General features: G+C 46.7%; 1 protein-coding gene across 1 annotated transcript in view; it reads left to right on the top strand.

Annotated features, from left to right (window-relative positions):
• Positions 1-5458: 5458 nt before the first annotated feature.
• Positions 5459-14897, top strand: part of TINAG (tubulointerstitial nephritis antigen) — a 41163-nt gene continuing 31724 nt past the window's right edge. The window contains exons 1-3 of the mRNA XM_077308766.1: positions 5459-5987; positions 10597-10660; positions 12866-12955. Coding sequence (XP_077164881.1) covers positions 5612-5987; positions 10597-10660; positions 12866-12955 — 530 coding nt within the window. The 5' untranslated portion in view covers positions 5459-5611. The remainder of the gene's footprint in view (positions 5988-10596; positions 10661-12865; positions 12956-14897) is intronic.

Raw genomic sequence — 14897 nt, 5'->3', positions numbered from 1 at the left:
AAGATCTTGTCGCTCCGTCGTGACCTTACTGCCACAGTTGATACAGTTCGTGAACTAGAAGCTCCGTGGCCGTTACGGGGGATCAGGTTTGATGGCTTCAGGCGGCTCTCTTTATCCGAAGTGGACAAATTGCTAGGGTCGGTGAGGGCGACCACTTGCCCCCTTGATCCCTGTCCGTCGTGGTTGCTTAAGATCAGCGACCCACGGATAGGTGTTCCCCTGAGGGAGATTATAAACCTCTCCCTTACATCGGGAGAATTCCCTCAGCGGCTCAAGGAGGCAGTGGTTCGCCCTCTTCTGAAAAAACCATCGCTGAATCCGCGGGACCCCGCCAGCTACCGCCCGGTATCGCATCTTGCATTCCTGGGCAAGGTGGTTGAGAGGGCCGCCGCGGACCAGCTCCTAGCATTTTTGGAGGAAACTTCGGCCCTTGATCCATACCAGTCTGGCTTCCGTCCTGGCCATGGGGTGGAGACTGTGCTGGTCGCCCTGACAGATGATCTCCGGCGCCAGCTGGACCGGGGCGGGTCGGCCATTCTCGTGCTATTAGACCTGTCAGCCGCATTTGATGTGGTTGACCACGAGCTCTTGGTTCACCGCCTCGCTGATACTGGGATTGGAAGGGTGGCTCTTAAATGGCTATCCTCCTTTCTAGAGAACAGATCACAGAGGGTCGCTGTGGGGGAGGAGTTATCCGACTCCTTTGCACTCCCATGTGGGGTGCCACAGGGAGCGGTGCTCTCCCCCACGTTATTTAATATCTATATGCGTCCCCTGGCTCAGCTGGTACGGAGTTATGGGCTTGGGTGTCACCAGTACGCTGATGATACCCAGCTCTATCTCTTGATGGATGGCCGGCCAGATCTCCCCCCAGAAAAATTCGCCAGTTGTTTGGAAGCAGTGGCTGGATGGATCAGGAAGAGCCGCCTGAGACTCAACCCCTCCAAGACGGAGGTCCTTTGGCTAGGCCGAAGGGAGCAGGAACAGGAAGCGCGTCTTCCCTGCCTGGACGGGGTACAATTGTCATCTGTGCCCCAAGCCAGGAATTTGGGAGTGATTCTGGATGCCTCACTTTCCATGGAGGCCCAGGTCACTAAGGTAGCCCGGACGGCGTTTCTCCATCTACGCCAAGCTCGGCTACTAGCGCCCTACCTGCCCCCGGAACACCTGGCCACTGTGATCCATGCAACGGTTACTTCTAGATTAGACTTCTGTAACTCGCTCTACGCGGGCCTACCCTTGTCTCTAACCCGGAAGTTACAGCTGGTACAGAATGCAGCTGCACGGGTCCTCACTAAATCATCTTGGAGGTCCCATGTTCAGCCTCTGCTGAAGCAGCTGCACTGGTTGCCAGTTTGTTTCCGGATCAGGTTCAAGGTTTTGGTACTAACCTTTAAGACTATACGCGGCTTGGGTCCTGCATACTTGAGGGACCGCCTATCTCCTTATGCCCCCCGCAGGGCACTTCGCTCTGCGGGTAAGAATCTGCTGATGATCCCAGGACCCCGGGAGGCACGCCTGGCCTCGACAAGGGCCAGGGCCTTTTCGGTCCTGGCCCCTACCTGGTGGAATGAGCTCCCTGAAGAGCTGCGGGCCCTGTCGGAGCTCTCTGAGTTCCGCAGAGCCTGCAAAACGGAGCTCTTCCGCCAGGCGTTTGTCTAAGGCCGGGTGATGGCCCGGGGCTAAGATCGGACCCCTCTCCCCGGAGGGGGGAGACCAGTACTAAACTGACCTGGTTCCCCAGAGTGTTCCACCCTATGCCCAATTATCCTCCGTTCCCTTCTGCTCATCCAGTGGGCCTGTACGGGAATAGTTTTAATCGCCATCATTGTGACTTAGTCATTGTTTTAATGGGGTTTTAATGGGGAATTTTAATGATTAATATATTGTATTGTATTAAAATGTTGTGAACCGCCGCGAGCCGGTTTCCGAGAGCGGCGGTCATACAAATCAAATAAATAATAAATAAATAATAATAATACTCAGGTTCTCACCCTTCTGGTTAAATGCATTATGGACTGTCTGCTATACAAGCAGTCCAACTCTCTTGGAACTGACAAATCATGGCTGCACTGCCCCACTGTGGGCTTATCTCTTAATTCCCAAAACAAGAGTGAGGATCCTGACGATACTGCAGCAATTTACAATTTTTGGGGAGTGGGGGAGTGTCCTTTGGTGAATTTATTGAACACATCCCATTACTTGCTGGCAACAGCCCAAATCACAAAATTAATGTAATATACCAGAACTCAGAGAACAGAATGTGAGTTAATGGGCATCTAAAATGCCCGGTGTCTTGTAAATCATGATTCCTAACGCTGCTACCATGATTTCAGGAAGATGCAGAACATTGGAAGTCCCCCCCCCCCATTAGAATTATGAACAAAAGTATGAAGATTCTGAGGTTCTGCATGCCAAATTAGATATAATGTAAAAGATCCATGTTAAAACTACCCATTTAAATGCTGTTAATGGTAACCAACACATTTGATGAGGAATACAGAAGTAGACTGACCATGCCATTTGCTCCAAGCAGATTTCCCTCCCTCCTCAAATCGGAGAGCATTATGGCTAGAGAAATCATGCAAGGAAAGCAACTTTCCTCTTGGACATGTCATGGCCCGAAGCCAGATTTCCTCCTCGATGGGGCTTGACTTACCCTCTTTTTAAACCACAAGAGATCCAGACATAGGTGGATGGATGGCAGGAGATGGATAGATACACGGTGGTGGAGGTCACCAAGATATGATTGTTTCAGAAAGATTTATATCCATGACTGTATGGCTCAAAAATGATTGTCCACATTTGTGGACAGCGATTTCCTCCATTATATCCTTTTCACAACAACTCTGCAAAATGGGTTATGCTGAGATTGTAACTAGCCTACAATCACCCAGCAAACTTTCACAGCAGAGCGGGGATTTGAATCTGAGTGTTCCAGATCCTAGTCCATTTCTGTAACCATTATATCATGCTGTTTTTCTCACAGCAACTCCTTAATAGTAAGGGTGTTCTATATAAACCTCAAAACTTGCTAAGGCTCCTCAAGTGTCAGGGATCATGGACCCTTGGAGTATTACATGACAATGAAACATTAACTTCCATTCCATACTAGACCATCCTTGCATATGTAATCTATTTTGGACAAAACACAATTTGGTTCCAGACCACTTACAGTATTTGCTGGCGTATAAGACTACTTTCCCCCCTCTGAAAACCATGCCTCCAAGTAGGGGGGTCGACCTATACGCCAGGTGCACTTCAGTTGGGATAGACATAGCTGCCCATAGTACTATAATGTAATGTAACAAACTCTGTATTTTGAGTGGAAATGTTGAGGGGTCGTATTTGCCGGGGTCGCCGGCAAATACGGTAATTGTCATGTTCAGAGCCAATACCTGGTGCTTGATGGCGATGGGACTATCAATAAACCTTATAAAATCCAAACTGACAACTCACCCACTACCTGATTGGCCTCATGGTGCTTCTGTGTCTCCTGATTGGCCCTCAGCCAGGAATGGCCTGCCCAGATAGTTAAGACCCAATCAGGAGGCAGCCCTCAGCCAAGAAAGGCTTAATAAGGAATCAACTCCTCACCTCTATCTTCCTGCCATTGTCAAGAAGTTTGCTGGATGAAAGAGGAGCCAGCCCTAGAGCATGTTGCCAGTAAGTTGTCCTAGCCTCTTTTAATTTGAGGAACATGGAAGGGAGCTGGGGCAGCCTCTGTGAGCCTTTGGGAGGTGGGGGGCTGCAGAAGGCTCAGAAATTTTTCCCCTGCCAGCCCTCTGGGATCCAGGGTGTTGAGGAAATGCCTCTGCCTTGGGAATGTTTACTCATGTGTAAGTGATGGCCCTCATCCAGGAATGGCCAGCCCTGGTTGTTTAGCCCCAATCAGGAGTCACCCTTCAGCTAGGAAGAGCTTAACAAGGGATCAGCACTCCACCTCCAACTGCCTGCTGGTTTCAGACGTTTGCTGGCTGGAAGAGGAGCCACCCTCATAGCTTGCCTGGCTTCCAGAAAGTTGCCATGGCCTCTCAACTCAGAGAATATGGAGGGAGCTAGGGCAGCTTCTGCATGCCTTCTGGAGCTGGGGAGCTGCAGGAGGCCCAGAAACAGCCCCACTGCTGGCCCTCTGGGAACCAGGGTGCCCAGGAAAAGCCTCTGCCTGGGGAATGTTTACTCATGAGTAAGTCATTGCAGTTCTAAGGTTCCGCCTGGGTTGCCTCAGCTGCTGAGTATAGAAGTTGTATCCAGTAAGGGCTCTGACATTCCAAATCATTTGGCATGTGACCTGAGCCCTCAGCCTAATCTTAACGTGGAAACAGATGTGGCTTGAGGCAAAACACAAAGGATCTACATATGCCATGTGCTCATTCAGTGCATTGATACGAGTCTACTTCTTTGGGGGGGATTAATTCAGAAAAATGCAGAGCCTAGAGCTAATCTCCATGAGATCTATCAAAAGACTGAAATCCTCCATAAAATGTTCCCCCTTTCAGACTTAAGTACCATATTTTCTAGCCAGAAAGGGGGGGGGGCATACTAGAAGTTCTATGTATTTTAAGGCTAGTAGTAGGCCAGGGGTTCCCAACCTTTATGAGCCTTTGGAAATCTGATAGATGGTGGCGGGCACAGCCACAAAATGGATACTGTAGTAGGTGGAGCCAGTCACAAAATGGCTGCCATATCTTACCATCAGTCACACAGTGAAGACCCTTGTGTGGTGGTGGTGGTGGTGGTGGTGGCAGCTGCTGCTCAAGCAACTTTTAAAAACTTTGCACAGTCAGATCACCAATAGCCTTTCTGAACAAAAGCCCCCCTTGGCCTGGCCTGCTTTCTAAAGAAACTAGGTAGGCACCAGGAAAGGTGTCAGTGAGCATCATGGCAATGCCCCCAGGACTGATTTCCCCCAGATGTGCACCTGCAAAGGTAAAAGACTCTGATATTATTCTTATCTTTTCTGCTTCCACCAGCAGAAAGCAAAGGGCTATGGGAAGATTCTCTCCTCCCACTATAGACCTACATATAAAAGCAGAAATGCTATGCACTTCCATGCTCTTTCCATTAACCCTCAAAGTCATGGTTTAGGTAGCCCTGTGGGTGAGGAAGAGTCACTAGTCCTCCTTTGGCTATCTGCCCAATTTCCCTTCCCCCACCCCACCTTCTGTGAATCCCCCTCCCCTTGTGCAAAAAGGGTTCCATGCCTCTGTTGACAGGGGTGGCAGAGCCAACCTGATTTATTCCTAGAAACATGATTGACTTACCTCTTCACATAAGCTTAGTTGTTTAGCTTCAATGGCTTTAAAAGATTCTTGCTCATTTGCACTGAGAGTGTGCTTGTAATCTGGGTTCACAATACATGACGGGTTTTTTTTTATCTTACATAAACAAGGCATTTTATAGCATCTCTGACTAATGTTTAACATACACATGTTTTCCACATCACAGAGAACGTTATTTTTCCAGTTTGTGTTCTGACTTTCTGCTTTCTGAATCATGAAGGCTTTTAGCAGCAATGCTGGGCAGAGGCATATGTTTTGTAAAATTTCCATTCAGTAATACGTGAAATCCCATATAGAAAACCTGGAAATCATCTGCTGAACGTTCAAGAATGTGGCTCAAGATCCTGATTTTATTCTTATGTTACTTTACTATTGTGGGCTGCCTCAAGGAACAATTTGTCTCCAGACGTAATTTCCTGCTAAAAGACTACCCTGCTGAAGAAGATGGCAGTAATTCTCCAAGAGGGAGACCTAAAAGGACAATATCCAGGGGAGGTTACTGTAGACTACGAGGCTGCTGCCCAGCCAGGGATGATGGCTGCAGCTTTCGGTATAAGGCCAGAAATGCCACCTGCTACTGTGATGCCTTCTGCACCTCGGGCCTTCCTGCTTCTGTAGACTGCTGCCCTGATTTCTGGGTGACCTGCTATGGACGTCCTACCAGGCAACCAGCACATCTAAGAACACTCCCATCACAGCAAGGGGGTAAGTGTTAAAAAGTGAGCCCATCTGCATTCGTCCAAGACTGATGATGAGACGTAAATCTTTGTTGGAAGGCTATGCCAGCTTGGTGCAGTGGTTGGGAGTATGGACTTCTAATCTGGCGAGCTTGCAACCAGCTGGGTGACCTTGGCTTGCCACAGCACTGATAGTGCTGTTCTGAGCGGGTAGTAATATCAGGGCTCTCTCAGCCCCCCCCCCACCTCACAGGGCGTCTGTTGTGGGGAGAGGAATGGGAAGGGGACTGTAAACTGCTTTGAGCCTCCTTCGGGTAGAAAAAAGCGGCTTATAATAAGAACCAACTTCTTCTCTGCAACAAGTGCTACAATGTCATTTTTAAAGCTGAGAGAGTTTATAAGACCTTGAAAAGAAGTACTGCAAAAGGTCTAACAACCAAGCATCATTTTGCTAGATTGAGGGATTTAGATGCTAGTATCCTGGGGAGTTTAAAAATTGTTGTAAAATTTAAAATGCTTCAGTTGGCTTTAGGAAACTGATATAGATTTTATGTCAACCGCTTCTAGATTCCTCTCTGACATAAGGCAATGGTTATTTACTCAGCTGCCTAGAGTTGCAATGGCACCCAAAATCAAATGGTGGTGGGTGATGCCACTGTGCAGATAAAGAAATCTTCAAAGAGAACCACTCAGGGTTAGGGCAGATGCTTCCTGAAAAACTAAAAAAAATAAAACAAAATGTGGGTTAAACTGCTGCCGAAGAAGACAGCAGAATCTGCTCATGGGTATAATTCAAGGTGCTAGAGCCAAAGGAGGATAAAAGGAAGAGAAAAAACAGGTGATCAGTCTGGGGAAGGGAAAACTCCGCAGATGGCAAAGGGGAGGGGGAAGAAATGGGCTATTGGATGGATATATAAAAACAAGGGGGGAGGGAGCAAAAGCTGGCAAGGTCGGGGTTGGAAAGGAACTTTGGGGTAGATCGATGTGTGAGGAGCCAATTAGGAGAGGTTTCTCTTAAATGGGAGAGGAACAAAATGGCAAATTGGGCAGGTGCTGGGGAGAAATGTATGGCTATGCAGGTGGACAAAGGAAGAGAACTATGCAGTTGTTTGGGATACCTGAGCTACTGTGAGAAGGGTGGGAGAGGAGAGGATAGGTGGTGGGGGTTCTCCCCCCTCCTGATTCATTGTTCCTTGGGGTAGTGGTTAACAGTAGTGGCTTCTATCTGAGATAGATTCAGGTGGATAGGCATGTCGGTCTAAAGTAGAACCATAAAATTTGAGTCCAATGGCATCTTTAAGACCAACAAAGATTTATTCAAAGTGTGAGATTTCATGTGCATGCACACATAAGCTCATGCCTTGAATAAATCTTTGTTGGCCTTTATGGTGCTCAAATTTTGCTGGGCTTCTAATCTGGTGAGCCGCGTATGATTCTTTGGTTCCCCCACCTGCAGCCAGCTGGGTGACCTTGGGCTCACCACAGCACTGATAAAGCTGCTCTGACCGAACAGTGATATCAGGGCTCTCTCAGCCTCACCCACCTCACAGGGTGTCTGTTGTGGGGAGAGGAAAGGGAAGGTGACTGTAAGCCACTTTGAGACTCCTCCTGGTAGAGAAAAGTGGCATATAAAAAACAACTCTCCTTCTTTACTTACAGCACTCTTGGGCCTTCCTGTTACCAATACCAACCACTGTCCAGGACTATTTTGATTAGTGCCCAAAACAAAGCTATTAGAGATAAAATTCACTGCTGGTGTCAAGCTGCTATTATAGTGTGCATTTGGTGGTAGCTCCATTTTGGCATGCAATTAAAGAATCCTGCATTTTCCAGCACTTTTGACTCTTAGAAGGGTAAAAAAAGCTTCACCATTGGGGAATGCGTTTCCATTTCAACATAGTTAGAAAGGTGTTTGCGTCAGATCTGTGTAATAGTAATTAGTTTCTTTCTTGTCAGTTTCAACAGTGAGGTTTAATCTTCAGTGAAAAAAATCAGGCTTAAATGCTTAACTTCACATTGCAGTGTGGAGGAAACTTTCGACACCCAGAGGCACTCTGTTCAAATTGGAAGATTGTGAATAGAATTATAGAAAAGTTAGCACAAAAACTTTTCACCATCAAACCTTTCTTTACATTTAGTACTTTCCCAAGGAAAGGTAATCCCCACTAAGAACAAATTGCATTTGGCTCCGTTCCGTTAAATAGCCGCCAACCACCGTAATTACTCTTTCTCTCTGTTGCCAAGGTGTCCTCCTTGCCAAGAAAAGCCACTGGAAGGTATTAAACTGTAACCAGTGATGGGAGGGCTTCTCTAATTGAAGTCAGGACGTATCTGGACAGAATCAGACCTAAGCTGCTGGCTGTAGAATCCAATGATTCTTTTCTTTGTAGAGAGCAGTTTAGTTTTATTTACTTATTTTATTCCTGCCTTTCTGCCTTTATAAGGTGGCTAATAATTTAAAATATGCATAATAACATCACATTTTGAAACCATTAAAAGCAACCGTCCCCAATCCTCTCACCATTAAAGCAATTACAGACAAAGCTTTTAACACATCCAAAGATAGAAAAACACTGAGGGAATGCCAAAGAATGCTCCCTCTTCCCACTTCCCTATATAAGTGTTTTAGGGGGGTAGGGGGTTGGACCACCATGGTTTTAGGAATCGGATTTTTTCTATATTATGTCCGAATGGTTTTATTGGGTTTTAATGGGGTCTATTGGGTTTTTATACAGACAAGTTGTAGCCCACCACAAACTGGTTTGAGAATGGCAAGTAATAAGCCAAATAAATAAATAAACAAACAAACAAACAAATAAATAAATGCTCACAGAACACAGGGGTACCCAAAGCAGGGCCTCCAGAGATGTAGTGGTCAGGCTAGTTCATAAGGGAGCAGAATGTCCTCTAGATATGTTGGCCCCAAGCCATATAGGTCACTGAAGATCCACAACATGTTGAAGGGTGCCCAGAGGTAAACTGGGAGCCAGTGAAGACGGGTCAAGACTGGAGTAATATGGCTCCTCTTCGCTGCAGCTTTCTACACTGGTTGAAGTTTCCAAATAATTGTCAATTGACGAAGTGCACTGCAGTAATCTAATCCATATGTAACAAAGAATGCACCACTGTGGCACCATTTTTTCTGCCCAGGAAAAGTGATAATTGGCTAACCAGTCAAAGCTGCTAAAAGGAACATGGCTGCCACATGCTTATCCCGCAGAGGTCTGGGTCCACCCTTCCCAACTATGGCTTATTCCTTCAAGGAGAGTGCAGCCCCATCCAGAATCTATTGGTTCATGAATCATTTGAAGTTTGAACTCCTGCTTTTTGCTCCCTGCTGTTTTCCATGGGGAGCAAAAAGCAGGTGTTTAAATGGTTCCAAGCCATTTCCTCCCCTGCTTTCTGCTCACTGCTCTGCTATTTATTCAGGAGTTAGTTTTAAATAAACATGCTTTAGATCACATGACTGCATTCCACATGGTTGTGGAAACCAGTGGAGAAAGTTGGTCATGACTACCTTAAGTTCCACTACTTTCTGTGAGACTGCCCAGGTGAGTGGGATCCTAGGCAGAATGACATCTCTCTAAACACACAGGCTTCAATGGACTAATGCAGGTAAGTCATAACTAATGCAAGGCTAATTTGATATATTTAGACATTGCTGACAAAATATTTGTTTCATTCAATGTGTTTCCAGAACTAATGAGGCTTGTATTCTCTGTGTATGTGAAATACAGAGCATAAATGCTGGAATATGAAAGACCTACAGTTTGCATAATAGAGCAGAATATAAGATGCGTCCTGCGGGGGGCATTGGAGGAGATGTATATTTAGCATAGACAAGATAGGAAATATCTGATGATTTTCAAAAAATCCTCCAGTGTCCTGATTGGTTCAATGGGAGACTTCTTGCTTGTTGAGAACATGTCCTCACTGCTTCCCTCCAGAACAGTAGTTGAACAACAGAGGAATTAATGCTGACCACAGCTAGCATAATTAGGTTTCTCTCTCTTTCTATACATGGCTGTTTCTCTTCATCAATAGAAGAAGAAGAGTTGGTTCTTATATGCCGCTTTTCTCTACCTGAAAGAGTCTCAAAGTGGCTTACATTCGCCTTCCCTTTCCTCTCCCCACAACAGACACCCTGTGAGGGGGGTGAGGCTGAGAGAGCCCTGATATCACTGCTTGGTCAGAACAGCTTTATCAGTGCTTTGGTGAGCTCAAGGTCACCCAGCTGGCTGCATGTGGGGGAGGAGCGCAGAATCAAACCTGGCATGCCAGATTAGAAGTCTGCACTCCTAACCACTACACCAAACTGGCTCTCTAGAACTATTTAGGTCTTTAAGCAGCCAGGTGCTCAGCCCTCTCTGCATATTCAAACTGCCAACAATAAACACTTCAGGCAAGCAGTCAAGGAACCATTAAAGCTCTGTAGAAATGATATTGGAAGAAGACTGGCTTGAAAACAAGAATCAGGTTAATAAATGCAGATTGGTTTTTTTAATTCACTGAGCAGTATGCCACTTAGGCACAGGCATGATTTTTAAAACATCTTTAGACACACTTAGTACAATCCACTAACTTGCTGGTAGCAAACGTATCATGACTTCATTTTATTCCATGTATTGTGTTGCCAGGTTGTTCCAAAGATGGACAGCATTATGGAGAAGGCGTGACCTTTAAAGACAACTGCAACTTCTGGTAATAGCTAAAAGAGGAGCAAAGGGAAATTCTCCAGTTTAAAGACGCTTGGCAGAGAACTCTCATTTGCAAATTCTAATGACTAGACTGACAGATATGTACTTAAAGAGACTGCCAGCTCCATTGTCTACAGTGCAGCTGCACCAGCCCAGCCAGACTTCTGCATGTGCACGCGTGTGTTGAGTTTTGCTGACCCAGCCACAGGATGCTTTGATCTGGGCTGCTATGGCATGGGCATTTGCTCTCCTGAGAGTGGTGGGGGAGGATCTGAAGGGTAAACTGGTGCCATTCCAGATCCTCAAGCCAATTATTGTACAAAAGCAGCAGGGGATGCTGGATTGTTCTGTGCCAGAGTGATTTTCTGCCATGTCTTGGCAAACAGCAGATGCTGCTATTTGCCTTATCCTCTATTATCCTACCTGCAAGACTGGCGCCGCTGGAAGTCACTAGCCAGCCCAGAGGAAAAGTGTTCATTAACAATTGCTTAATGAAATCCAAGGCAAGGTGATGAATAGGATTTTGATCAGTGATTTACAGCTTTATTGCCTTTGGCATCCCTGGTAAACAACCACCATCAGCAGCTGGTCAGTTTAATCTTCAGTTCACAACTCCTAGACGCTATCTTTCTTAATCTAATGAAGTGAAAGAAGGCAGAACATAGATCAATCAATAAATAGCTCCAGGCTGGCTTGTGTGTGGGGGAAAAACCAGGCAGATCTTACTGTTTCAATACAATAAAACTCAATCAAAACAGAAAGCAACACCGGAAGCAATTTCATATCCATAATAGTGATAGATTCCATAGAAACCTTGTAAAGTCTGACTTAACATCTGTATGACAAAAAAGTAAACCAGCCTCCTAAAAACGCAAAACCAACAACCCTTGTTCTGACCCACTGGAAGGAGTTAGTTCTGTGCAGGCAGTGCTAACCTTACCCCTTGTGTCAGCTGTCTTTGCTGTTAACATCATCACATTCCGATAAAAGGCCTGACTGACATTCCTAGGTTGCTGGGGCAGGCTTAAACATATATAGGAAGATTCAAATGGGTAGCCGTGTTGGTCTGAAGTAGCACAATAAAACCAGAGTCCAGTAGCTCCTTTAAGACCAACAAAGATTTATTCAAGGCATGAGCTTTCGAGTGCAAGCACTCTTCCTCAGACCAAGTACTCCCTGCATCAGTGGTCCCCAACCTTTTTCTCACTCGGGACCGGTCAACGATAATTTTACTGAGGCCCGGGGGGGTAGTCTTTTGTCGAGGGACGTCGCCACCACTGCCTGAGCCCCTGTTTCACTTTCTTTCCCGCCGGCACCACTGACTTCCTGCCACCCGCTGGGGGGTGCTGCCAGCAGCAGCTGCACAGTGCCACGCCGAGGGGGAGCCCCAGTCATGGCGGCCGCTGGAGAGCACCAAAGGTGAGCCGGCGGCAGAGTGTCAGGGCAGCCCCCGAGGCAACAGCTGGGGAGGAGAACGAGGAGGAACCGCGACTCGGTACTGACTGATCTACGGACCGGGACCGGTCAGCAGACTGGGGGTTGGGGACCACTGCCCTACGTGACAGTGGGAATATAAAGCAAAAGTTAATTCTGTTAAATTAGTAAACTGTGTCACAACATCCAAATACAGCCATGTGATAATTCTTTGCCAAAACAACCAATCAATCCCCTGGAATTCAGTTGTAGTTCACAAAAACATAGGGGAAATAAAACTCTGTCAGTGATTAAAGACTCCCACCCCACTATTTGCTGTTTGTCCCATCGAGACATCCTGGACCCATGCCCCTTAAATGACAAAAACAGCACCCTAGAACCCAATTGGAATGAAGTTAAGACTTTCAGCACAGGCACAGTTTGCTCCCGCCACTGAAGAAAGCCATTTTGAACAAAAGGTAATTTAAGGACAGCCCAATCTGGAGCAAGTTGCAGTGGTTCATCCTGACTCTGCTTCCAGGAGTAGCTTCAGATTATAAATCATCTCCCAATCCGATAAGCAGCTTCCTCTCTTCTTCCCTTCCCTTCCCGCTTGGTCCAGGTCACTGTTAAAAATGTTGCTGGTGGTTGCAGTGCTTGTAGTGGTTTGTAATGATATGGAAAAGGCGACTGATGACAATTAACACCAAGTCAGTAATTTCAGGGCCACGAACAAGCTCTGTCTGTCTGCCATGATTGTCTCCATCAATCTAATTCTCTGTTCTATTCATTTCAGCAAGTGCATAAACAGTCGCTGGATATGCTCAGAGGAGACATGCCTTGTGAGGCCCAGTTTAATTAAGCGGATCAACAGTGGGGGCTATGGGTAAGAGTCTCGTTTGGCAGCAGAAATGAGATGCAAATAGCTTCCATTCTGCTTGCAGGCAACATTTTGCACACTTGTTAGAGCACGATTCTTTCAGGAGAGTTATAGCTTCCGAGGGAGGACTTACTTGGGCACCTTGATAGCAAAGGGGTTGTGTGACTCCTGTAGGTTTGGCTGCCTTCTAGTGTTTAACAGCAGTCAGCCCACGACAGCCAGTGTGGTGTAGTGATTCAGAGTTTGAGACCTCAGATTCCCATTTGGCCCTGGGTATTAACTGGGTGACCTCGGGCCAACTACACATCCTCAGCCTAACTTACCTCATAGGTAGGGCCGAGATGGACCATTAAGAGGAGATGGGAACTTCCCAGTTACCTGATGGCCTCAGCAGGCTGGTGGCCTCCCTACTCCATGTGGGTCAGCTAGCCTTCTGATAGAAGGGAAAAAGCCTGGCCTACCAGCGCCCCATGCAAGAGATGAGACAGAGGAAATGGTGGCACCTGACTCCTCCCATGCAAAGCACGGCACCAATGCTGATGCCCAACCAAGCCCTATATGAGGCAAGGCTCAGCAGAGGGCAGTGTGTGGCCAAGCCTAGGTTGAGGGCTCATTGGACCCAGCCAAGGGAAGAGAGGCAATACCTGGTCTTTATAAGTGTTGGGGAGCAGCACCTGGCCAATTGGTTAGGCTGACTGCCTCTTCCTTCCATCCCCATTTTGGGAGCAAGGGTCAGACAGACTGTCTCTTCCTCTCTTCTTTCTCCTTCTGCAACAGGGCAAGGGCAGGCTGGGGAAAGGGACCGTTATCAGGGTTTTTTCATTCCTCCTGCTCAAAGCATTGTTCTGAGTATAAAATGGAGCATAGGAGAAGGGAATACAATGCTTTGAGGAGTCCCTGTGGTGAAGAAAGGCGAGCTATAAAGGAAGTAAAAAAATGATAAGGACAGCCGGAGATGGAAGAGGTCAGGCTGTGGAAGATCTGGGGTCCCTCCTCAGGATGTCCTAGAGCAGAAGGCTCCAACCCCCAAGGTCAGCTGGCATTGAATGACGGGGTAGGGATATACTGGCCTGTGCTGGACTGGTGATTTGGGAGTTAGTAGAATGGAGTTATGCTGCCAGGGGATTTTATAATTTGTATATTTTTGCTGATGTAAAAATCTAAGAAAACAAATAAATGTTTATTGGGATTTTATTGTTAACCACCATGAGCTGGGTTAACCCAGGAGTGGCGATCAATACGTCAGGTAATAAAAGACTGGTGGGTACAGGCAGGAGAGGAGGAAGCAGAGAATGTTGAGGACATGGGAGCTGACTGGAGAAGGGAAAGAGCATGTAGTATCAAGATGTTGGGACAGGGAAATGGGTACCCTTCACAGGTATTATTCTACTATTATATTTATTCTACACTGCAGGATGGCCCAGTCAGATCTCCCCTGAAGCTGTGCTCTTAGATCTAGACAGTGAGGCTTGGGGGCATCAACAGATGCCGGCAGCAAGGAACTTGAAGGCAAGAAGCTGAGGCTCACACATAGGTCTGCACCTAGTGGACAAAGTGATCCAGGAAGGCCTTCTTCGGGCCTCTAGCTATTACCCGAACTGGACCTAGGGAAGGGGAAACTAGCTTTGAACGGGTTCCATGGTGGATATTGATGGGGACACCCCAAAATAAAATTACGAAGAAAAAGGTAAAGTGGTTGTAAACACAACCAACTTTATTGTATACAAAAGAAAATGTAACAAACCTAATTCCATAAGTAATCAGATACACACGTCAACAAGAGAGCACACTTATAAAAGGTAGAAAGGAGGAAATTGGGAAGTTTTAGACAAGGGGTTTGCAGCAGGAAGCCAGACTTCTGATTCGCGGAGACCTGCAGAAGGGCTCCAAGGGCTCCTATTGCATGAGGTCCTTCTTTTATGGGCAGAAGATCCCCAGGATAGGAGGA

This window comes from Paroedura picta, chromosome 1 (assembly GCF_049243985.1).
Source record: "Paroedura picta isolate Pp20150507F chromosome 1, Ppicta_v3.0, whole genome shotgun sequence".
Taxonomy (NCBI): domain Eukaryota; kingdom Metazoa; phylum Chordata; class Lepidosauria; order Squamata; family Gekkonidae; genus Paroedura; species Paroedura picta.
The sequence above is the reverse complement of the archived record's forward strand: the minus strand, read 5'-3'. Positions and strand labels throughout refer to the sequence as shown.